Source organism: Ictidomys tridecemlineatus, unplaced genomic scaffold (assembly GCF_052094955.1).
Source record: "Ictidomys tridecemlineatus isolate mIctTri1 unplaced genomic scaffold, mIctTri1.hap1 Scaffold_95, whole genome shotgun sequence".
Classification (NCBI taxonomy): Eukaryota; Metazoa; Chordata; class Mammalia; order Rodentia; family Sciuridae; genus Ictidomys; species Ictidomys tridecemlineatus.
The window spans coordinates 933,514-957,321 of NW_027526166.1; the positions used below are offsets into that span (position 1 = coordinate 933,514).

The 23,808-nt window shown below is 35.5% G+C and overlaps 1 protein-coding gene and 1 non-coding gene across 2 annotated transcripts in view; one reads left to right on the plus strand and one right to left on the minus strand.

Moving 5' to 3' along the window:
- Positions 1–23,808, minus strand: part of LOC144374911 (transport and Golgi organization protein 1 homolog) — a 51,295-nt gene that overhangs the window by 23,317 nt on the left and 4,170 nt on the right. The window contains exons 3-6 of the mRNA XM_078037648.1: positions 17,626–17,712; positions 15,175–15,889; positions 14,253–14,456; positions 11,935–12,080 (exon numbers count right to left, since the gene is read on the minus strand). Coding sequence (XP_077893774.1) covers positions 11,935–12,080; positions 14,253–14,456; positions 15,175–15,889; positions 17,626–17,712 — 1,152 coding nt within the window. The remainder of the gene's footprint in view (positions 1–11,934; positions 12,081–14,252; positions 14,457–15,174; positions 15,890–17,625; positions 17,713–23,808) is intronic.
- On the plus strand, positions 8,804–8,910 carry LOC144374920 (U6 spliceosomal RNA). The gene has a single exon (XR_013434159.1). It is a non-coding gene; the product is annotated as a U6 spliceosomal RNA (small nuclear RNA).

A 23,808-nucleotide genomic window follows, 5' to 3' on the forward strand; every position in this document is an offset into this window, starting at 1 on the left:
TCAACAAAAATTTTTCTCTTATTTTTTTTTCCTAGAGGTTTTGTAGTTTTGAGTTTAATATTTAAGTCTGTGAGTTAATTCAGGTGTCTAATGCAAGGCATGGATCAACATTTTGCATATAAATATGCAGTAATTTCAGTACCATTTGCTGAAAAAACTTTCCATTCTCTACTTGTCTTTCCATCTTTGTCAATGACTGTTGCCATATATATTGTGTATCTATCTCTGAATTCTTGGCTCTGTTTCAATATGTTTTGTCTGCAATCCTGATTACTGTAGCTTTAGAATATTTTTTTCCTCTTCATATGGTACTAGGGATTGAACACAGGACCTTGCATATGCTAGGCAAGTCCTCTACCACTGAGCTACATCCCCAGCCCTAGATTAAGTCTTGAAGCCACGTTGCAATCAGCTTGTCATTTTCTACAAAACTCTGCAGGGATTTTGATTGGAATAATGTTGACTCTGGTGATTAAACTGGGATGAATGGACACCTTAGTCTTCTGACTCATAAATTAGGTATATCTCTCCATTTAGGTTCTCTTTAAATTCTATCAGCAATATTTTATAGTTTTTAATATATACATTTTAGTTTTTGCCACGTTTATGTTTAAATACTTCATATTTTTATTCTATTGTACATGGAAATCTTTAAAATTTCAATTTCTAATTATTCATTGTTAATATATAGAAAATATAATTGCTTTTAGATGTAAATTTTATCTGTCAACCTTACAATAGCTTTTTTCTAGATCATACCAGATTGTATCTATATATATTCATGTTATCTGAAAAGAAAGAGAATTTTATTTCTTCCTTTCCAATCTGAGTGCATTTTATTTCTTTTTCTTGCCTTAGTATACTAGCTATTTCCTTACTGCACCCCAGTACAATGCTGAATAGATGTAATGAGAGTAGACATCTCTGTTTGGTTTCTGATCTTGGGGAAAAGTATTCAATTATCAACCATTAAGTATGAGGTTAGCTGCATTTTTTCAGAGGATGTTTTAAGCTCCCTTCTATTCCTAGTTTGTTGTTTGTTTTTCTACATCAATAATCAATGCTGAGGGGCTGGGGTTGATACTCAGTGGTAGAGCACTTGCCTAGCATGTGTGAGGCAATGGGTTCAAATCTCAGCACCGCATATAAATAAGTGAATAAAATAAAAGTTAATCAACATCTAAAAATTTTTTTAAAATAATAATCAGGGCTGATTTTTTTTACATGTTGATGCGATTTATTGTCACCTACTTGTACATGCACACAAAATAACAATATAATTTGGCCAATATTACTCCCCAACATTTCCCCCCTCTGCTATATTTTTTAAATGCTTGTTTTGTATCTCTCGAGCTAAACACAAAGATTGTGCTTTTAGGTACATCAATGTGGTAAATTTCATTGATTTTCAAATGTTAAATAAATTTTGGATTCTTGACATAAATCCCCATCATCCATCTAGTTTTTGTCTATGATGTATTTTCCTTTTACATATTGTTGTATTTGACTTAAATTTTTGTTTAGAATTTCTGTACAGATTCATTGGAGATCCCATGAGAGGTATGTGGTTTTCTTTTCTTATTATATCTTTGTCTTGGTTTGGTGTAGTGATAACACTGGATTCATAGGAGAAATATTTCCTTGGTTTAATATTCTACAAGGGTTTAGTATTACTACTACTATTAGGAATTAGTATCATTTCTTCCTTACAGGTTTAATTGGATCACCAATAAAGCTATCTTGGTCTTATATTTTTTTCTTTGTAGAAAGGTTTTTACCTATACCTTCAATTTCTTTAATAGTCAACAAGGTTTATGAAATTGTCTGTTTTTCTTGAGTGAACTTTTGCAATTTGTGGTTTAAATAGAATTTCTTCATTTCATCTAAATTGTCAAGTTAATTAACATAAACTGTTCATAATATCCCCATTATCAGTCTAGTATCTGTGAAATCTGTAGTGATATCCCTTCTCTGATTGTGAATATTGGTAACCCGTGTCTCCTCTTTTATTTCCCTCACTAGATGTTGATCAATTTTATTCATCTTAAAGAACTAGCTTTGGGTTTCATTGATTTTCTCTTATTTTCCCTTTTTTAAAATTTTACTGACTTATGGTCTTTATTATATCTTTTTTTCTTGCTTACTTGGAGATTAACTTATTTTTCCTTTTCTAGTTTCTCATAGTAGGAACTAAGTCAATGACTGGAGACTTATTTTTTAATAAAGCTATCTTGGGCCTGGTAGTGCTATAAATTTTCCAATAACACTTTAGTGACATTGCACAAATGGATATGTTGTTTTCAGTTTTATTCAACTCAAAATATGAATTTCTTCTCTGATTTATTTGACTCAAAAATTATTTAGCAGTGGGGGCTAAGGTTGTAGCTCAGTGGTAAAGTGCTTGCCTCACATGTGTGAGGCACTGGGTTCGATCCCCAACACCACATAAAAAATAAATGTACTGTGTTGTCCATTTATACCAAATATATATATATATATATGATAGATAGATACAGATATACATATAGATATAGATAGATAGCAGATAGCAGCCTGGCACTTAAGTTTTCAAATATTTGAGAATTTTCCAGATTTTTCCATTATTGATTTCTCATTTTATTGTGTTCAGAGAATAAGCTTTGCTTGACTTTGAATACTTTTATATTTACTGATAATTTTTTTAAGATCCAGAATATAGTTTATCTTGGTAAATGTTCCATGTGCACTAAGCTCCTTGGGGGTTTTCTATAAATGTCAATTAATTTCAAATGGATGGATTGATTATGTCATTCACACTTTCTACAACCTTACTTTTATTTTTCATTTTCTGCCAATTGCTGAGGAGAGGATATTGAAATCTCTAAATTTAATCTATAGGATTCATCATTTTCCTCATAATTCTATCAATTTTGATACTTCATGTATTTTGAAGTTCTAATATTAAAAGTACAAGCATTTAGGTTTATTATATAATCTTGACTGATTCGTTTATCATTAGGAAATAACTTTCTTTAGTCCTGATGATATATTTTGCCCCACAACCTCTTTTGGTTTAATGTAGCTACTCCAGATTTCCTTTGACTAGTGTTTAACATGAGATACCTTGTTCAATCATTTTAATTTTGACTTCTTTGTGTCTTTCTTTGTGTCTTTACAGTGTTATTCCCTTAGACATCTATTTGGGTCTTGCTTCTTTAGGCAATATGACAATCTCTGTTTTTAACTGATGTATTTAGATACTTTCCACTTAATAGGATTACTGCCGTGCATAGGTGTAAGCTTAATATAATCTTCTATTTGTTCCTTCTGTTCTTTGTTCTTTTTCTTTTCTTTCTGTCTTCTTTTGCAGGAATACCACTATCGGTATTTTTAGTGATTCCTCTATTGGCTTATTAAGCTATAACTCTGTTTTCTAATCTTAGTGCTTCAGGGTTTAGAATATACATCTTTAATTTGTCACAATCTACCTTCAGATGATACTATATTACTTCACATATTCAATAAGAATGTTACAATAGTTACTACCCTTCTGAGATTTATACTGTTGTCATGTATTTTACTTTACATGTTTTCTAAGTCCCATACTACACTGATATTTGTCTTTAAACAGTCAATGACTTTTTAAAATGTTCAAATAAGAAAAATTATTTTAAATATTTATGCACACAGTCACCATTTTCAGTGTTCTTTACTCCTTTATTCCATTATTTCCATCTGCTGTCTTGGTGCAAGTGTAGGTGAATTCTTTCAGCTTGTATGTCAGTACAAGTCTTCATTTTAGAAAGATATTTCACTGGGCATGATATTATCGGCCAACATTATTACTCTTCAAATATATTAAAGGTATCACTCCACTATATTCTCTTATGCCTAATTTCTGACAAGAAATCTGATGTCATCCTTAGTTCTTCTCTACATAAATGTCTTCTCTAACTGCTAAGATTGCTCTTTATCACTGGTGTTGAGCAATTTATTTATGATATAATATACCTTGATATAGCTTTATTCATGCTTTTTGTACTGTAGTCCCATTTAATATCTTGGATCTGCAGATGTACAGTTTTCACAAATTTTTGGCCATCATTTCTTAAAATATTTTTCTGAATACCTCTCATAGCTCAATTTGAAACTGTCCCACAGCTCAATGATGCTCTGGTTCACTTTTCTTTAACAGAAGAAATTTTCCCTGTTTCATTTGGGGTACTTCTCCTGCTATGTCCTCAAGTTCACTAACAATTTCATCACAATGCTTATTCTGGCATTAATCCCATCCACTGTGTTTATCATATATTTTCAACTCTAGAAGTCTGATTTTCTTAAAATATATCTTCTATATCTCTTTTTACCTTTTTAACACACGAAATATAGTAGTAATGACTTTTTAAAAAATGCCATTACCTCATTCTAACATCTCCGATAGTTCTCAGTTGGCTTTGATTGGATGATTCTTCTCCTCATCATTGTGGATTGTATTTTTCTTGCTTCTTTGCATGCCTGGTAAGCTTTGATTCGATGCCATACATTACGAATTACTATTCTTAATATTTCGTATACAATTAAATTACTGGAAACAATTTGATTCTCTTGGGTCTGAATATTTGTTAGGTATGACATAAATTGTAATAGTCAGTCCGAGGTAACACCCTTCTGATTATTCTACCCAACTTCCTTAGATAGTTTTTTCCAGGTGCTATTCTGGTCCCTGTGTTAAGACCTGTTCCTTCTAATCACTTAAGATGGTTTCTCTGACTTGCTAAGCAGTTTCATCACACTTATGTGCAGATCAATACCCTGCTGAACACTCAGAGAGCCTTTCACAGATTTCCAGAATTGTCTCTCAATGTAGCAACCTTCTTTTGGTACTCCACCCTGTGAATTCTAGTCACTTTGGTTTTCCTGGAATCTCAGCACCATCTCTCAATTCATGGTATCCTCTGGTTCTGCCTGACTTCCCCTTCTTTGTCATGGCTTGGGAATCTCTTAACATAGTAAAAGCTGGGGCAACTAAAGAGCTCATAGCATTTGTTCTTTATGTTTCCAGAATCATTCTTTGTTGCTTGATCTTCAATGTTACTGGATCTTAAAATTTTATATGTTTGTGGTTTTTTTCATATTTATTTTAGTTGTTTCAGTTGGGAAGGTGAAGCCAGTACCTATATAAAGCTATCATAGCTAGATGTAAAAATCATTTGCTTTTCTTTTTCTTTTTATGGTGCTGGGGATTGAACACATGGCCTCATGTGTGGTAGGCAAGTGTTCTACCACTGAGCTGCATATCCCTTTTCTCATTTGCTTATTTTTTTAATAGCAGAATGCATAATGAAATAAATTTTAAAAGTTAATTATAAAAGAGAGTAATATCAGGGTAGACAGAACTGGGACAAAAGCTAGAGTTCTTTCAAAATCAGGCAGGAGAATCACAAGTTCAAAGCTAGCCTCAGCAACTTAGCAAGTCCCTAGGCAACTTAGTGAGAACTATCTCTAAATAAAAAATAAAGAGCCTAGGTATGTGGCTCAGTGGATAGGAGCCCTGGGTTCAATCACCAGTACCAGAAAACAGAAACAACTTATTTTAACAAATTAACTTTGGCTCTTCTAAATATTTAAATAATTGTAAAATAAATAAAAAAATCTTTAAAAATTAACACCTAAATATTGAAAGCAAAAATGAAACAACCTGTGATATCATGTTGGTGACAAACCACAGAAATGAATTATTTCAAACATACCTTAGTGGGATATAGCTTAAAGACAAGAGAATTTCATCTCATTTCAGGAATACATTCCTGAAAGTATTTTAAACAACATAAATATAGTCGTGTGTTGCTTAATAATGGGAATAAATTCTGAGAAACACATCTTAGGCAATTTCAGTGTGTAAACATCATTGAGTATACTTATACAAACCTAGAAAATATAGCCATTTCCACACGTAGGTATTCATATATGATATATCATCGCTTTGGGGATAAAAACCTATAAGATATTATTATACTGAATTCTGTAGACAATTGTAACATTGTAAATGTTTATATATCTAAACATATCAAAACACAAAAAAGATTAAAAATACTAGGTGTCAAGAATTTTTTAGCTCCATTATTATGCACTAATGACCAAAATGTCATTAAGTGGCACAAGACTGTAAACAATTATATTTATGTCATTGAAAACTGGAACTCCAACATCAGAGAAAGAAAACACAAATCTAAGATAGATGAAGTGAAGTAAAATCTCTCTAACATCCTGAATTTTCATGGGAATTATCTAAATGACATGATCAAAAATCCCCACATATTTCTGAGCTTTGTTCACTAAAAAGGCTTACAAATGACAGTCAATTTGAGCAATAAGCAATCCTAGTACTTGGAATGTAGCCTCTAAATATCATTTCCTATTGAAAGAAACCAAAGTTCTTTTAGAGAAATAGTTCCTTCAAGGTCTGGACAGGGAATGTTTAAGATGAACTTGGAACATCTCATAGTTCAAAAGCAAGGGAAACAGGTAACAATGACCACTAGGTGGTGGCAAAGGGTCCCAGGAGCCAAGATAAAGAGGCTTCTACAAGGCAAAAGGGGGAGAAATTGAGCATCAGATAAGAACAATTACTATTCCTAACTGGATTAAACACACCAAATATTTTTAAATGCATGACATCATATTGACTCTTAAATAAAAGTTAAAAAGATTTCAAAAGCCCCTTTGGGTATCATTTGATAATGCTAGAATAATACCTTACTATTCTGAAAAGTGTTTAAATGAAGAAAAGGAATCAAATGTTTATCTCCTGCCTTAACTATACAAACCGAATATCTGTGTAAAGAATAATCAATCATAGCCAGGCGCTGTGGCACACACTTGCAATCCCAGTAGCTTGGGAGGCTGAGGAGGAAGATAGCAAGTTCAAAGTCAGCCTCAGCAAAAGTGAATTGCTAAAGCAACTCAGTGAGACCCTGTATATAAATAAAATACAAAATAGGGCTGAGGATATGGCTCACTAGCCAAATGCCCCTGAGTTTAATCCCCAGTACCAAAAAAAAGAAAGAATAATCAATCATAAATTTTTATTTGTATAGGCATCCCAGCCTTTAAATGAAGAAAGAAAAATCCCAGCAATTCAGACCATTGCTATTTTGAAATCTGTAATATATTAGCAAATCTCACCAAGGTCACTGTTGACTAGTAGTCAACATCAAAGGAGAGGACATGCAGATGTCAATGCAATATTTCCTATTAAATTTTCATAAGAAACAGAATTGAACCTAAACCTGACTACCAATTTCCAAGAAATATAAAGCAACAGAGAGAGGCTGAGGTTGTTAGCTCAGCACTTGCCTAGAATGCATGGAGCCCGAGGTTCAATCCCCAGCACCACCAAAAAAAAAAAAAAAAGGCAATAGAGAAAACAGGTTAAATTGTTGTACCAGGGGGATGTCATTTATTCACCCAAACTACAATATATCCTAGAAGTCCCACAAACATATTTTTTTCAATTATTGCAAAAAGTTACAACAAAAGGAGAAATCAATAGAGAGTAACTTATATGAGACTTGTTCTCCCACTGAACGCAACCAGAAAGTTGGAATATATATATTGGTACCAGGGATTGAACTCAGGAGCACTTGATCACTGAGCCACATCCCCAGTCTCAGCCGCATTTTGTATTTTATTTAGAGACAGGATCTCACTGAGTTACTTAGCACCTCACTTTTGGCTTTGAACTTGTGATCCTCCTGTTTCAGCCTCCCGAGCCACTAGGATTAAGGCATGTGCCATCATGCCCAGTCAAAAAAGATTTTTAAAGAGCTATTTTTCAGATAGAAAGCCACAAGGAACATGCAACTGTCACCCCTAAGAGCAGGAGAACAAATAGGTGAGCATTCTACCTGGAGGCACCCTCTAGACCTCAGTTTGAAAATGGGAACACAAATGGGGCACAACAGTCTCACTGAGGAGAGAGAGACCAGAGTTCCAGGAGATTAAGCAGCCAAAAATATGTAGAGAAAACTACCAGAAACATGGGAGCCACAAAGAAAAAGAGTTCCAGAAATCTGCATGGAGGTGGTCTTCAGTTTGGGGCTACATTCTAAGCAGTACCTGTGAGGGCCAAGAACAACTATAAGCTAACCAATCCCACAGTTGGCACTGAGCTGGGAGAAGTCTGGATTCCAGCTAGCTAGAGAGAGTTGACGTACAAAAACAGTATGGTCAACAAGCTCATGAAGAAGTATTTGATCCTGGCATCATGGCACATATCTGTAATCCCAGCAATCAATCCCAGGTTGAGGCAAGAAGATCCCAAGTGTGAGGCTGGCAACTTATCAAGGGCCTAAGGAAGTTAGTGAGACCCTATCTCAAAAGAAAAAAAAAGTTCACTCAATATCATTAATTATCAGGAAATAAACTCACAAAGACATACCCACTAGAATGGCCCAAGTGCTAGTGAAGATGAAGTCAAGTGGAAGTCTCCTAAATTGCTGGTGGAAGTATAAAATGATTGTGGTCATTTTTTAGCATGGCTTGACAGTATCACATAAGACAAAAACATACATTAAACGTAGGAGGCAATTGCACTCCTAGATATGAGTCCACTTATAGTGGCATATATATGAAACAGTACTGTAGGAAAAATGAATCTATAGTTTAAAAAAAAAGTTATCAATGGTTCCCTGGAACAGGTGGTGAAGGCACTCACTGGGAAGGATCCCAAGGAAACCCCTTTTCTAGTGAAAAAAAAAAACTGTTCTATATCTTGATTACGGTAGTTTTTACCTGGGTATCTACATTTGTTAAAAGTCAGAGTGTGCTTGCTTTGGCAGCACATATACTAAAATTGGAACAATACAGAAAAAAATAGCATAGTCCCCGAGCAAGGATGACACCCACATTTGTGAAGCATTCCATAGTTTTGTGGAACCAACCCTTCAGCAGATGAATGGATAAAGAAACTGTGGTACATATATGAAATGGAATATTACTTATAGCATTAAAAGAGAAAAAAATTATGGCATCTGCGGGTGAATGGGAATATCAGGTTAAGGGAAGTAAGCCAATCCCCAAAACCAAAAGCTGTATGTTCTCTCTGAAAGTGGATGCTGACCCATAATGGGGGTGAGGTGGGTGGTAAGGGGCATAGAAAGAATGGAGGAACTTTGGGCAAAGGGGAGGTAGGACAGGTGAGGGGGCAGAGGGATAGGAAAGATGGTGGAATGAGATGAACCTCATTACCCGAGGTACATATAGGACTACACGTGTTGTGTACAACTAGGAAAAGTTTTGTTCCATTTATATACAATGAATTGAAATGCATTCTGCTATCATGTATAACCAATTAGAACAAATTTAAAAAACTCACTGATATTGGCTATCAAGGAATTACTGTTAAGTTGTGTGATGGCCCGTGGGTTCATTATACTATTCTCTATGCTTTTCTTTAAAGCTTTTCTAATTAAATTTATTTTTTAACTAGTACATAGAAACAAACATTATAATTATTGAATTAGGTAACATGACATTTTGATGCATGTATACACTATGTAAAGTTTAAATCAGTTAAATATATCTACCTCCTCAAACATCATTTCTTTATGGTAAAACTTTCACAATCTTTTCTTCTAGTATTCTAAAATATACAGTATGTTATGGTTACCTATAGTCCCCTACTATTCTCTCTGCTCTTATTTGAAAGTTTCCATGATAAAAATACTAAAAATAATTTTTAAATTAAGATATAACTTCAAATATTTAAAGGATTTCTATGTAGAAAAGAATTCAATTTTATAGAGGAAATCATGTGGAGGAAAATTTGGAGTCAATACAAGGATGAACTAGACAACAGAAGAACATATAGCCTTGTAAGAGAGTGACTCATGCTAGGAAATACTGGTGTACAGGCCTCATAACTATTTGTCAGGGCCACAGTAAAGAAAATAACAGCAATGAGTGAGAAACTAGACTAACAGCCTTCCAAGGTTTCTTCTAACACTAAGATTCTGCTAAGATTCCATTGATCAATGAATCTGATTGGTGCACATCTCCCAAACACATCAGAGCCTATTATTCTCCAGTCCTATCAGATATCATACTACTTGTTTAAGATTTTACATTGACTTGTTCATAATTTTTGCATATATTTGTTAAGTCCTTTTCTTAAGGCTTTCAAAAATCACAATCATGCCTTACACCTGTTAGACTCTTTTAGTCCTGGCACAATGTCCTGTACATACTGGGCCATCAAAATGCCTCTTTGAAATCTCCTTTCAAATCAGTCTCCTAACATTGTGCCTCTTCTTTGCCACTCACGTCTATGTCTTACCTATCACCGTACAATCACAGACCATACCTGCACCACATTCATGTCCCCTGACCTAGACCTAGAGGAGGGCTCTGTGCATACCTAAAAATATGAATAAAGAAATCCTTCCCATATCGTGAGGCTGTTAACTTTCCAAGTGATGCTGATTCATTCTGATAATCAAATTATGACTGTGGAAGACTGCTTTAATCACTGGAAATATAATTATTCTAACTGCCTGGCTCGTATATACCCCTTACCCAGGTGGCTGCCACCATCATGAACAAACATGGAGCCAACTGAAAAATGGTTTCTCCCCACCACATCTTTTCCACCCTGGTGGTCTTTCCTCCCCAGGTATTCATTGTCTTTATACCACCTTCTGACTGTCTACATAAGAATTAGGGCATGTGTAGGGGTAAAACCCTTCAAAATGCCAGACACCTCACCAGACATTTTACCTTGTCAAATCATTTAATTCTTATGATTGGAGTAAGCATTATCTACATTTTTCAGATGAGGAAAACTTTTTTCAAAAGTTTAGTTATTTGCCCAAACGTCTAAATGATAACCTTGGGATTTGAAACCAGATCTTCCTGGCTTCAAAATCTATACATTTTACAAGGAAAACAACAACATCATCTTTCTTACACAAGCCTTGAAATAATACAACCTACAGGAAACAACTTCAGTTGAGGAGGATTACTGTCACAATGGCCCTAGGACCATCTTATCCTCCAACCTCTAAAAGCTTTCTCATTCCTATAATTAAACTCTATACGTCCAATATCAACAAATACCAATAGGGGGGAGGTAAGTCCTAAAATGCTTAGATAAGCTTCTAGACAGATTAAATGTCTTATTTGGATCATGATTTTCTTTAGAAAGATCAGCCTTAAGTGACTCTTTCTAAGAAACAGATCTAACCTAATTCCTTTCATTCTTAAAACTTTCTAAGGATCCCCACTATTAATGGTCTAATGCTACTTTGGCTCATGACTTCCTTTAAGATTTGCTGGCCTCTCCAACAGGCCCATCCCCCTCCAACTTCACACTTTACAACACCAACTATTCACATTCTCCTGCCCTCCCCAAATATCCTTTCTTCATGTTTCCATTTCTCTGAACACATTTCTTCTGACTGCCAGCTTCCCCCACCACCCCAGCCTGTCTAATCAACAACAAACCACATGTCAGACTCCTGTTTGCCCTTTGCCTGTGCTTCAAACACATCTCAACCACTTTCTGACCTTACTGATCACCCTTCCAACCATAATAAATGCATTTATGGACAATAATGTTCTACCATCGAATAAATACCTCTCTTTCTGCCATTATCTTACTGTGTTTCAAGTGAATGCTGTTATGTCCCTGCCAGAATGAAGGGTTCTGAGGGGAAGAACCAAGTTTTTACAGGTGTGCAAATGTCTAGCCTTGGTAGACAGCAAATCTTCCTCATGTGCTAAACCAAGTAACCATTAAAGCCACACCCCTATGGCTTTTGTTTCAGGAGCTATCTACTCAAAGGGTCAAGAGTCATTTTCATAAAGACATTTTAAGTTTTTCACTTCATGACCAGAAGCCACTTAAAAACTAATAAATAATCAACATTCTAATTGAAGAAACTATGTCAAACTTACCATCTTAGACAAATAAAGCAAGAATGAATATAACAAGAAAAGTATGTTGTCCAAAAGGGTGGCATCTGCTGGCTCTTCGACCTTTATCTCTAGTTGGTTTTCTGTATCAGCAGCATCAACAGGAGTACCTTCTGTTATAAGTAGCTCTAAAATTGAAAGGGGAAATTGCTATTTTATTTTATGCTATAGAATAAGAATTGTCTCTCTTCAGTTTCAATATTCATCGAGTGTTTCACTAAATATATGAGTCACAGTGCCTGGAATATGTGGCTCTCCTAAAGACAATTAACACAACAGAGAAGAAAACTTCAAAATCCTAATTAGAGCTGTCAAACCCTTCAATTATAAAATGAACAATCTCCAGTCTACTCTTCACTACTTCCATGGCCATACAACTGCTACCAAAACAATATTTACTCAAGGAAAATTTTTAAAACCAGAGATATATAGACAGGGTCACATTCAAAAAACATGGATTTAGTGCTGGTGAAACTTTGTGTTTAAAATTTTAGGAAAGCTGAAAGAGAGGGAGTCTTGGTTTGCAGATTTGCAGGTGGAATGGGCCAAGGCTTAACATAGTATCTGGCACCTGGCAGAGATACTCAACAATTATTTATTGAATGGACAGATGACAGCTATTTAAAAAGAACACAGTAGTACCAAGAGAGACTAAAGGGAATTGGGTACAGACCTGCATTGAGGCTCTGTGAATGAGGTAGAATTCCAGTTAGACCTGAGAGCTTGTAGGGGTGGAATTTCAGTATGAGTTACATGAGCCTGGGGTATGTTTGATTAAACAGCAGGAGTCCAGCATGCAGTTATTAAGAAGTTGGACCAGTTGCCTCTAAGGTCTTTCTCAACCCTGAGATTCTATTCACTACTATTTTTTTAAGCTTTTTCCTAATTTTTTTTTTAGTTTTTGATGGACCTTTATTTTATTTATTTGTATGCAGTGCTGAGAATCAAACTCAGTGCCTCATATGTTAGACAAGCACTCTACCACTGAGCTACAACCCCAGGCCCTCCATTCACTATTGGTCTATGAATTTGACTGCTGGTGAAGTCTGCCCCATTGGCTCAGCATCTCAGCACCTGAGACACATTAAATGACATTTGGGAAGATTTTACCTATTAAAGGTCATTGACATCATTTTGTGGTGGAACTTAAAAGGCCAGGGAAATAATTCATTCTTAATTTTGTAAGTCAAGTTTTCCCTATTCTTGAAAGTTTTGGAGCATGAAAATAACAAATCGTAATGGTGCATGATTCATTTTCATAACCTTATAGAGTTAAAGACAGTTCAGAAGTCAGTAGTGTTCATATATAGATGCAATGTCTTCTGGAAAATGGGAGAACTCATATGTTATTCCTTCTCAAATTAACTGAATCCCCCCTTGCTATGAGTTCTCCTACACTCTGTGTGTGCAGATGGTGGGGGGGAGGTTCAGATCAGTGCTGCCAAGCCCTGCACTGGTGCAGGATAATGCTTATAGCTATGCTTACAGACCAGAACCTTTAAAAACACAAAATACAGTAATTATGGCTTCATAGCACCATACTGGATGGATTAAAATAAACAATTAGTCATCATCTAATTTACTGATAAAATGAGAGTGAGCAACACAAAAGTAGAATGCTGTTGATGTCATTATTGGGGATTTTTTTGAAAAATTGTTTCTCATCTCCCACTGGATACTGTGCACTATGATGAAGTATTCGTAAGTGTCAATCTAAAATCGATTGCAGTTCTGTACTGTTTGCTGTAAGTATATAGTATAAAGATCTGGACCATTGACTGCATTTGAAAAAGTTTAATTACCATGTCCAGGAAGCAAGTAAAAACAGGACTTGAGCTATATTATATTCCATTTAGAAGAAAAGGGAAGAAAAACACAGAATTTATGAGACTATGAACAGTGATTATTCAAGCTAACTTGTACTAGGCCAGACTTTCCTGGAAGGCCTGCTAAACACAGATTGTGGGTCCCACCCCTAGAGTTTCTGGTGCTGTTGGTCTAGTTGAAAACTACAGTTTTAGAGCATAAGGCCTTTGAAGAAAAATATTTTAGTTGTAAATGGTTTACACAAGCTAGTCATACCTAAACATTTGCTTTTAGGTGAGTTACAGTCTCTGGCCTATTTTTGATTTCTAGTCATCTTTATTCTTGCTTTTCTCTCACTTAAGATATTTTTTTTTTGAACTCACATGTACCTATATCACTCTCTGCTCTATTTTGTACCTTTGGCAACAAATATCCTTGAAAGCCTTCATTATGGTAATGCCTCTACTTTGTAGAGAAAAATTGGCAAGCTTTACCTGGGTCTACTTTCTCAGTATTTGGGATCTGAGACACTTCTGAAACACCCATGTCCTCAGTCACAGGTTGATTCAAGAGGCTGGGCTCTTCAGGATGGTTCATATTAAAATGATGACGCAGGAGGTTTGGCTCTTCATGAAGATTTCTATTAGGACGATTTGTGTTCTCTTTAGGAAAATCATCTTCATGGGATGGCTGCATCTCTACAAGGGAGAAGAATGCATTGAGCCAGATGGATGACACTATCTACCCCCACTTAAGCTCAATGATCAGCACTCCCCCTCAGCACACAGTTCCAGATACCTCAACACTGCCCTCCATGTCCTGGCATGAGCCCATGAGAACAACTGGGCAAGGATACGGGAGGGTTAATTGTTTTCATCCCATTTAAAGGATGACTGAACTATACAGTCAAATTTATAAAGAAGCCTTTAATCCAAAGTATTTAATCCAAAGTATTTCATAAACAAATACATTTATGATAGAGGCTTCAATAACTTACCTTCCCTTGGCAAACCAACATACACTCACATGAATAAATGTGCAGAAGAGAATTCTGGTCCAGAACAAAAGTGCAAAATGTCTATTCTGCTCAGAAATAACAGGAACTCTTTCATCTACAAGTGTGCTGGTCTCAATGAGCCAGTATAGAGAAGGGAATTCCATAAGTCTAGCTTGCTTAATGTGCCTTTCAAATATGTTCAAAGTAACCTAGGAGCCAAATGGTGAACCTATCTCCTTCCTGAGCTCAGGACATAGACGAATAGGATCCAGAGCAAAGATTATCTCTTTACAGGTTCATATTCTACCCTGAACATTCACTTGCACTTTGCATTCTTATCCAAAATATATCTGCTTTGATTAAATGTACAACTGTTTTCTTCCCCAAAAAACTTTCCTCCTTTCCCATTTCCATATCACCTCGTTCCTTGTCCATCATGTCTACCCTTTTGGCTGTGGTTTCAGTTTTCTTTAAAATCTTCCAAATTATACTCATTTCTTGTTTGTTTTCTTTGGTTTCTAGATAAGGATTGATTTCTTTTTTCAAAAGTTTATAAGCATCAGTCTTCTCCTGTTCGTTTGAGACCTGAGAAATGTCTACCCTTTTGGCTGTGGTTTCAGTTTTCTTTAAAATCTTCCAAATTATACTCATTTCTTGTTTGTTTTCTTTGGTTTCTAGATACGGATTGATTTCTTTTTTCAAAAGTTTATAAGCATCAGTCTTCTCCTGTTCGTTTGAGACCTGAGAAATGTTGCTGGTTTTGTTTTTTTCACTTTCTGGCACTTTCAATTTATCTGGTAGTATTTCTTCAAAAAGTTCAAGTGAAGTTTGTTCACCCTGAGCATTATCTGTTTGACTATCTGCATGAGGATGGTTCTTCTGAGCCAAAAATTGTTCCTCAAGATCCACAGTGTTTTCTGAGAATGCACTTTCAATTTCTTGTGAGTTTGCTACTACTGGTTTAGGTTCAGGTTCAACATCCTGGGAGACTTCAGGAAATTGTCCCACTTTTTCTATAGCTTTCTCAGAATCTTCATTTGCAGAATCATACAATTCCAAAAATCCTAGAAGTTCTTCTACATTATAATTATCAAAATCATCTCCTCCAACATCAAAACAAACAAAATCTTTCTCCTGTAAGGAAAAGAAAACCATTAATGTGTCAATAACAAAGTATCACAAAAGCAAACTCATCCATGCTCCCAAATTCAGGATTGGTTCTAAAGAATCTTTGAGGTCAACCACATTACCCTCCTCCAACCCCCACTGCCTAACTCCATCTATGGCTGAGTAAATCTGTCTTTTTCTAGACTACAGTGTTAGAAAGTCTATTCTTTCTTTCTTTCTTTTTTTAACATGGGTCATATTCTTTAAAAAGCATAATGAGTAAAAATGGTGACAATTTGGTCTCCAACTGCCTGACTCTTGGGTCTCTCTCAATTTGCTCTGAACATAAGTAGGGAAAGGCAAGGTATCACTTATAGGATCCTCCAGCTCTTAATATCTACACCTATGTTTCAGAAATTTAACTCTTAATCATTTACTCGGGAGAAGCTGGAAGATCCTGCAGCATTGAGAAAAATGAATCAGTTTTAAAGTATCTTACTGAGATACAAGTACATTGGATGGAATAAAGAATGATATTAAGGAGGCTCCTCACATTATTATTACCACAAGAACAAACTGAAAACAAGATTCAACAAGGTATACACCTTTCTCTTCATCAGGGTTTCACAGTCACTAAGATCTCTCTCAGGATTATGTGTATATTATCTAGTCTTCCTTCTTGCTACTAGTAAGCAAATTGATATAAAAGGAGCCATAGTATGAATGGACATGTTTTTAAAAAATTTCCATTCCTAATTAAATCTTCATAATATTCTGCGGGGGTTCCGGGGGTGGGGGAGGCAGTTCAATGTAGTAGGGATGAGTGATTTCCTCTCCTCATCACATGCATTTCTAAGCCATGAGGGATGCATGTAATGGGAAATACAATGAGAAGGCAGAGTTCAAAACAAATGAGTTCTCTGTAATCAGTGAACTGTCACAGCTTAAATCCCAAGAACTCTCTTTACCAACAATGAAGTCCAACAAGCAACAGAAGTGATTTTATGGCCCCTGAGATTATAAAGAAATTTTAGGAACAGCAACAACAAACAGGATGACTTTATCCATTCAGTCCATCTAATCTAAGAACTGTCCTAGCCTAGCAGTTTGCATATTCTACAGCCACTACAAAGAGCTGCCCAAAGATGTTTCAGTGTTGGTGGGCATCAATTACTATACAATTTAAAACTCTAGAAAATAATCAGCTGAAGTGAGAATTCTAGAACACGAAATCCTTTCAGTCACAAAATCAATTTAAGTCAGAGCACCATACAGGAATGTTGTATAAAGGAAGCAGTTCCGGCCTTAAAAGATCTGAGACTGAACATCACCTGAAACGCTCAGGTCCCCTTTTCCAAATCTATAACATGACTATGATCCCGTATATGACTAAGAATAAGAAACCTTTGTAAGTACATATTTCTAGCCTAGTATAAAAGTTAGAGTTTATTAATTTAACCTAAATATACTTAAAATGTCTAATAACTATCCAATGAGTTTTGCCTGTAAAATGAAATTATTTGCCTCTTAGAATATCTGTTTCAATATATTAGACAACTCTCAGATTATAATATAATCACCCTTGAATGCCTTTCAAACTTTTTTTTTTACAGGTAGTCTGATTTCAAATGAAAATCTGACACACAAATGTTAAATTGCCCCCCAAACACATTATAAAACATTCAGAAGCAGTTAACTGAATATAACTGATGGATTTATAAGCCAGTTTACAATTGAGAACAAAAAAGAAATCCATAACTTACATCTGTTGGAATTTGTAGCTCTTCTTTAGTATATTCACGAACTACCTTGATGAAATCTTTTGGAAAGTATCCAAACATACGGCCAACCTATAGTGCAAAAGAGACAAATATCAAATAAATTCTGTACAAGGAATATAAATAAGAGATTTCTCAGAAGTGGCAGGAAATATACACATAATAGATAGGTATATGGTATAACCAAGAAAGAAAGTTGCTATAACAATTACACTGAGATTATTATTCCAAATAAAAATTAAGTACAGAACTATTAAAAAGCAACATTTCCAACCACTGAAGTTTTCTTTTTAACATTTAGCTTAATTCTCAACACAGAGCATATAAAGTTAAGACTTCTGAAGTAAATAAAAGATCTGCATAGAAGATTATTGGATACTATATGGTTAAAACTATGTAAATCAAAGCTGGTTATAAATGCAATTCCAAATAACCTCTAGCAAGAATTTACCTGTACATTTTGTAGCATTGCTCATAAACCAATATTTATGTCTTTCTTAACCAATACACAACAGTCATAAAAATTAATAAGTAAAAACAATACAAAAATCTCTAAAATGTATTACCACTATAGCAGATGTATTGATAGTATATGCTTTCCTAGCTTTGTCCAAATCTACTTTTACAAGTACTTGGGGAGTGCTGAGGGCCATTGTCAAGTAGGAATGAAGCTTCAAAATTTCCTTGCCAGCGTACCCCATGTTAAATGGATTTCACTGTTGACATTGCATGTAAGGTGACCTTGCTCAAGGACCAAGGCAGATCCGGGTTTAGAGCTGATCAGGTTTGAGGAAGTATCCCACTCCTTAGGGTTTTCCCGGTTTAAGACAAAAGGAGTTTTAGGGAAGTTGGAAGTTGAAGATTATTGCTGCTGGGAGTAGGGCGTGCCTGCAGCCTGAGTTCCCGCTGAGTTCTCCTGGAGAAAAAGTTTTTAGGAGGTGAATTGTTCGGGAGATTGGATTGCCCCCGAATCTGTGTGGAGGCGGTGTGAGTTGGGAATAAAGAATTTCTATTTGAATCTACAAGGCTGTGAGTGCCTTCTGATTCTGTGCCCAGCCAAGACTGCGGCATTATGGTGGCCCGTACGTGGGATGTCTGAAGCTTGGGGGTAAGTGAATTTGCTCGCTCCTGAAAGAGAGCAAAAAAATGGGTGACCATTTCAAAAAACAATGTGTTCTTGTTTTGATTTATTTTGTTTTCATTTCAAGTGGCCTGTTCCTAGAACTTTCTCAGGCAAACTAAGGAAAATGGTTGACTCAAGGTTTGAAGTTGTTCGCCTCTGAGGAAGAAAAATTGTTAGAGGAAGGAGGTACCCCAGTAAGACCAAGAAAAACTATGGCATATGTTGATACAATACAAAAATGTAGCCCATGGCTTTATAAAGATGAGTTATTAAGTATATCAATGGGACCATTATGGTATCCTGTAGAAGGATTTTTCTTCAACAAGAAAGAGATGACTAGTTCTGTTCACTATACTTGTCTTGGTTTTTACAGACAGCTGATTCATTTACAAAGCTAAAATGTTAAAATATCAACCACTAAATATGAAATCAAGTACTCTTTACTTATTAAGTTCCATAAGGTAATATATTTAAACATTATGTGTGTTTTCATAAATTGGCAAATGGAAAAATGTTTAATATTGCTTTGGTCTGTGTCTTTGCTGAAACAAGGTTACTAAGTGTTAAGATTCTATCATGTGTAATTTATATACAGAGAGTATAAGAAGTTTCAGCTGGGTTTCAATTACAGTATAACAGTACCTTAAAAAACATGAAAGTATTTCATCTTATTAAAATGGAGTAATTTTATAAGGGTTGTTTTAGAATGTGAATTTATAAAAAGGGTTAATGGTTAAAAAAGAGGTATAAAAAGATTCAAGATGTGGAAATATATTTTAATATAAAAGGTTAAAGGAAAAAGAAATGTTTCTAGTTGAGATAATCTCTGTGTGGTAAAGTGAAAATTTGTAAAATGCCATTTAAAAAGATTTTGAGGAAACTAGATTTAATTTAAAAGCTTGAGAAAGGTAGAAAGAAAAAAAGGTATTTGTACATGGCAGATTGAGACAAAGCTTCTTAATGGAGTAAAAAAGAGCCTTTGGTTGAAGGGCAGCCATGTAAACTAATATTAAGCGATTTAAACAAAATCTAAGCCTCGTTTAAAAGAGTGAAGCTGTAGGTGGTGAAAAAGTACATTTAATAGTACAGTATAGATGATAAATGAAATGCTTTAAATGGTTAAATTGAAGGAAGATTGCTTTACTCATCAAACTATTAAAATGTACTTATTAAACTAAAAAGAAGGAGATGAGATAATCTTTGTTTGGTAAAGTAAAAAGTTGTAAAATGTCTAAGTACATTGCAAAAAGCTTTAAAAGGTTAAATTGAAGGTGGTTAAGATGCCTTCACGATGGAGGAAAAAAAATATAACCCATGAAAATGGGAAGATAATAAGATAAAAGATTTAGATAAAGATTATTAAAAATTTGAAGTGGAAAACTTCAAAAACAGAAGTACAAAAAGGTAAAAAAAAGGGAGAAGATGTAGAAAGATAAAGATATAGGAAGATAAAAAGATGTAGAAAGACAAGAATTTTATACCCACAATATAGGAAATGAAAGAAAACTAGGAGAGAAGAAAGCAACTAAGGGTAAATATAAAAACCTTAGAAGAAAACTAGAAGATAGAAATAAGATGGAAAATGGTTAAAAATGTCAAGTAAAGGTATTTCAGATAGAAAATACAAAGGGCTAAGACAACTATGGTTTCAAACCACATCTAAAAATTAAAAGGACTAAAGTAATTCTAAAAACTAAGGCAAAATGCTTTTGAAAGACTTAAATTTAAAAGGATCTTAAAGGGGTATATATCCCCCAAAGATAAACTTAAAATAACCCTTTTTTTACTCTAAACTTTTTAAATTTGGATTCATCAGGACTTAATGCTGCAGAAAGACATATGTATCCAAAAAATGTACATAAGCCTAAGGTACTTTGGAAAGATATTCTAACAGGACATTGGAAAGCTCCTGACCCAGTGTTTGTCTGGAGTCGGGGTTCTGTTTTTGTGTTTCCACAGGGAGAACAGCAGCCGATTTAGATTCGAGAGACACTAACTAAAACAATTTCTACAGACCAAAAAGAAGATAATTTGACTCAAATCCATAACAGCTGATATCCAGAGCTCCAGCTTGGCTATTCTTACATCTGCAACAGTGATTAACCATGGTGCCTTTTTTCAATATCTATTTTATTATTGCATTTTTCCCACATCATAAAGTTCTATTTTATTTTTTGAGCTCATACAAACCTAGGTTAATGTTTTTCTGATCAGCTTTGTTTTTTGACTGTGTTTTGTTTTTTGACTGTGGAGTTTCTAAAAATTGCAATGGAGATTTTACCTAGGTAAAGCTACAAGGCTGTTATTATTGTCTTACGTGTTGTATGTTATGAGTGCACTGTTTTGTGTTGCATGTCAGTATGTGTGTATGTCCATATTTTTATATGAGGAGCACTTATGAAAAAATGGATCCGAATTTTCTTTTTTTTTTATTCACGTGATTTAAGTGGTTTAATCTAAATTAGGTAAACAGCTGTTAATGATTGTTTTCAAAGGTGGTTAACAGATCTGTTTGCTTACTATTGTTTTTAAAGGTGATTAACAGATCTGTTTGTTTACTTTCACTTTTCCTTTTCATTATATTTAATAATTCTCTTCAGGATAATGTCTCTTTAACATCATTGCCAGAATTCCCATCTCCATCCCAGTGCCAGTGAAGACTAAGAAAACCAAACTACAGCTTCTATGATAGCTATCACAGTAAACTGTATAAACTGATGCATCAATGAATATAACTCAACAAGTAATGCTCAATCAAGGACTTGATTTACTTTGGGAGGAAATGAACATATTGATAGACTCCTCCGATTTGAACTGCTTGCAGAACTTGCTTGGACTATATATGAGTTGCATGCATTGTGAACTATCGTCTGGTGCAGCGAATTGTGGTACTGCTGGCATATCCTTGCTGATGGTGTCACTAGTGATGCAATTTCCTTGCCAGCGCACCCCATGTTAATTGTGGTAATGCTGGCATCTTTGCTGATGGTGTCACCAGTGACACAATTTTTCCAAAGGAGCCGTCAATTGGCTTGGTGTCGTGGCATTTCTGTATCCTCCTCCCTTCTACTAGTGATGGTCTAAAATTTGGGGGCCAACAGAGGTGAGGCAAGAACCTCACCTCCCCACTGGCACCAAGGTTAAATTTGGGGGCCAACAGAGGTGAGGCAAGAACCTCACCCACCCACAATGGTGCTTAGGCCTATCCACAAGCATGGCTGAATGCTGGACCGGTAGTCAGTGACGGGTTGATCTGGTTGCAGTGGATTCAACCCAAGACAGGAAACTGACGTCTAAAGGTCAGTTCTCCCATGACGGGTAAGAACCATATGTTGAATTGGACAACCTACCAGGCACGGTCCTTTAGCCACATTGCTTGTTGTTTAATTAATCAGAAGGGGGGAAAAAATTAATGCTGCAGTCTTGGCTGGGCACAGAATCAGGAGGCACTCACAGCCTTGTAGATTCAAACAGAAATTCTTTATTCCCGACTCACACCGCCTCCACACGGGTTCGGGGGCAATCCAATCTCCCAAACAATTCACCTCCTAAAAACTTTTTCTCCAGGAGAACTCAGCGGGAACTCAGGCTGCAGGCACGCCCTACTCCCAGCAGCAATAATCTTCAACCTCCAACTTCCCTAAAACTCCTTTTGTCTTAAACCGGGAACACCCTAAGGAGTGGGATACTTCCTCAAACCTGATCAGCTCTAAACCCGGATCCTCCTTGGTCCTTGAGCAAGGTCACCTTACATGCAATGTCAACAGTGAAATCCATTTAACATGGGGTAGCTGGCAAGGAAATTTTGAAGCTTCATTCCTAATGGCCCTCAGCAGGGGAGAAAATAAAATTACAATATAATGCATATGAAACCACATATCAAGCTTCAGTTTCACCCAAAATAAATCCTCTGCAGAAAAGAACCCCATTTATTTTCAGCACCAACAGTTAAATTATATGAAGTTACATAAAGTGTACAAAAGGTTATATATAAAGTTCCCCTTGAGAAAGACACTCCTATTACTAACTACTGACTAAAAGGAACAGAAGATTCTTGCCAATAATTAAAGGAAACTGATAGGCAAATCAAATGCACAACAAAGAAAATTAAAAAAGGCATCTTATCACTACCTCTAAAATATCCCCATTCATGAATGTTCTTGTTATATCTAGAAACCATCTGAGAGCCAGTATTAGTGGTAGAATACTGCCATGAAGATTAGATAAGACGGAGCAATTAAAAGTTTCATCACTGCAGATAAAGTCTGAGACTCTAGAAAACCAACAACATTGCAGAATGAAAACTGAAAACTCAAAAGGAGAATCATTTTGAAAACTAAAGAGTTTTTAATTTCTTAAGTATAACACTTATGACATGAGAGGCGAGTCTGAGGGGAAATATACTTTTCCCTTCTGATGAAAATTCTATTAAGGTTAAATTTGGAAAAGGGAAAGAAACCAGAGATGTATGGAGAAAGGGAACACATTTATCTCTTCTTAATCTGTGTCAAATGAGACCATAGATTATATAAAGCTCCATAATTACACACTTGGTGGTATCCCATTTCTTGTGATATGAAAAAAATGATGCAGAATCATGGAGGCTCATTACTGGAAATAATTTTTATATCTAATTTTGCTTCCATACATCATCCCTGCTAAGGTGCTGCTGATTTGATTTGTGGGTGGGGAGCCAAGAACTGCCACAAGAGAACAAATTCTGCATAAGCTACTATCAGAACAAATGTACTTAAGTGCCACTTCCCTGAAAGGAAATATTCAAAAGGAAGATGGATTAGACAGGGGTCCTTTCCTAACTGAGTTTTTCATTTTATAGGGAGCTAAGATAAAACACAACCTGACTGAAGGCAAAGAGGACAAATGAATGCCAGAGGAGCAATGCAAACAAGGTGCCACCCAAACACTCATCAGTCGGCAAAGATCCTTTCTGGTCAGGTGCTGAAAGCAGGGCTCCTCAGGAAGACAGGATGAGTGCTGCCACCCAGAATGGCAAGAGTCCTAGGGATGAACAGAGTTAACAGGCT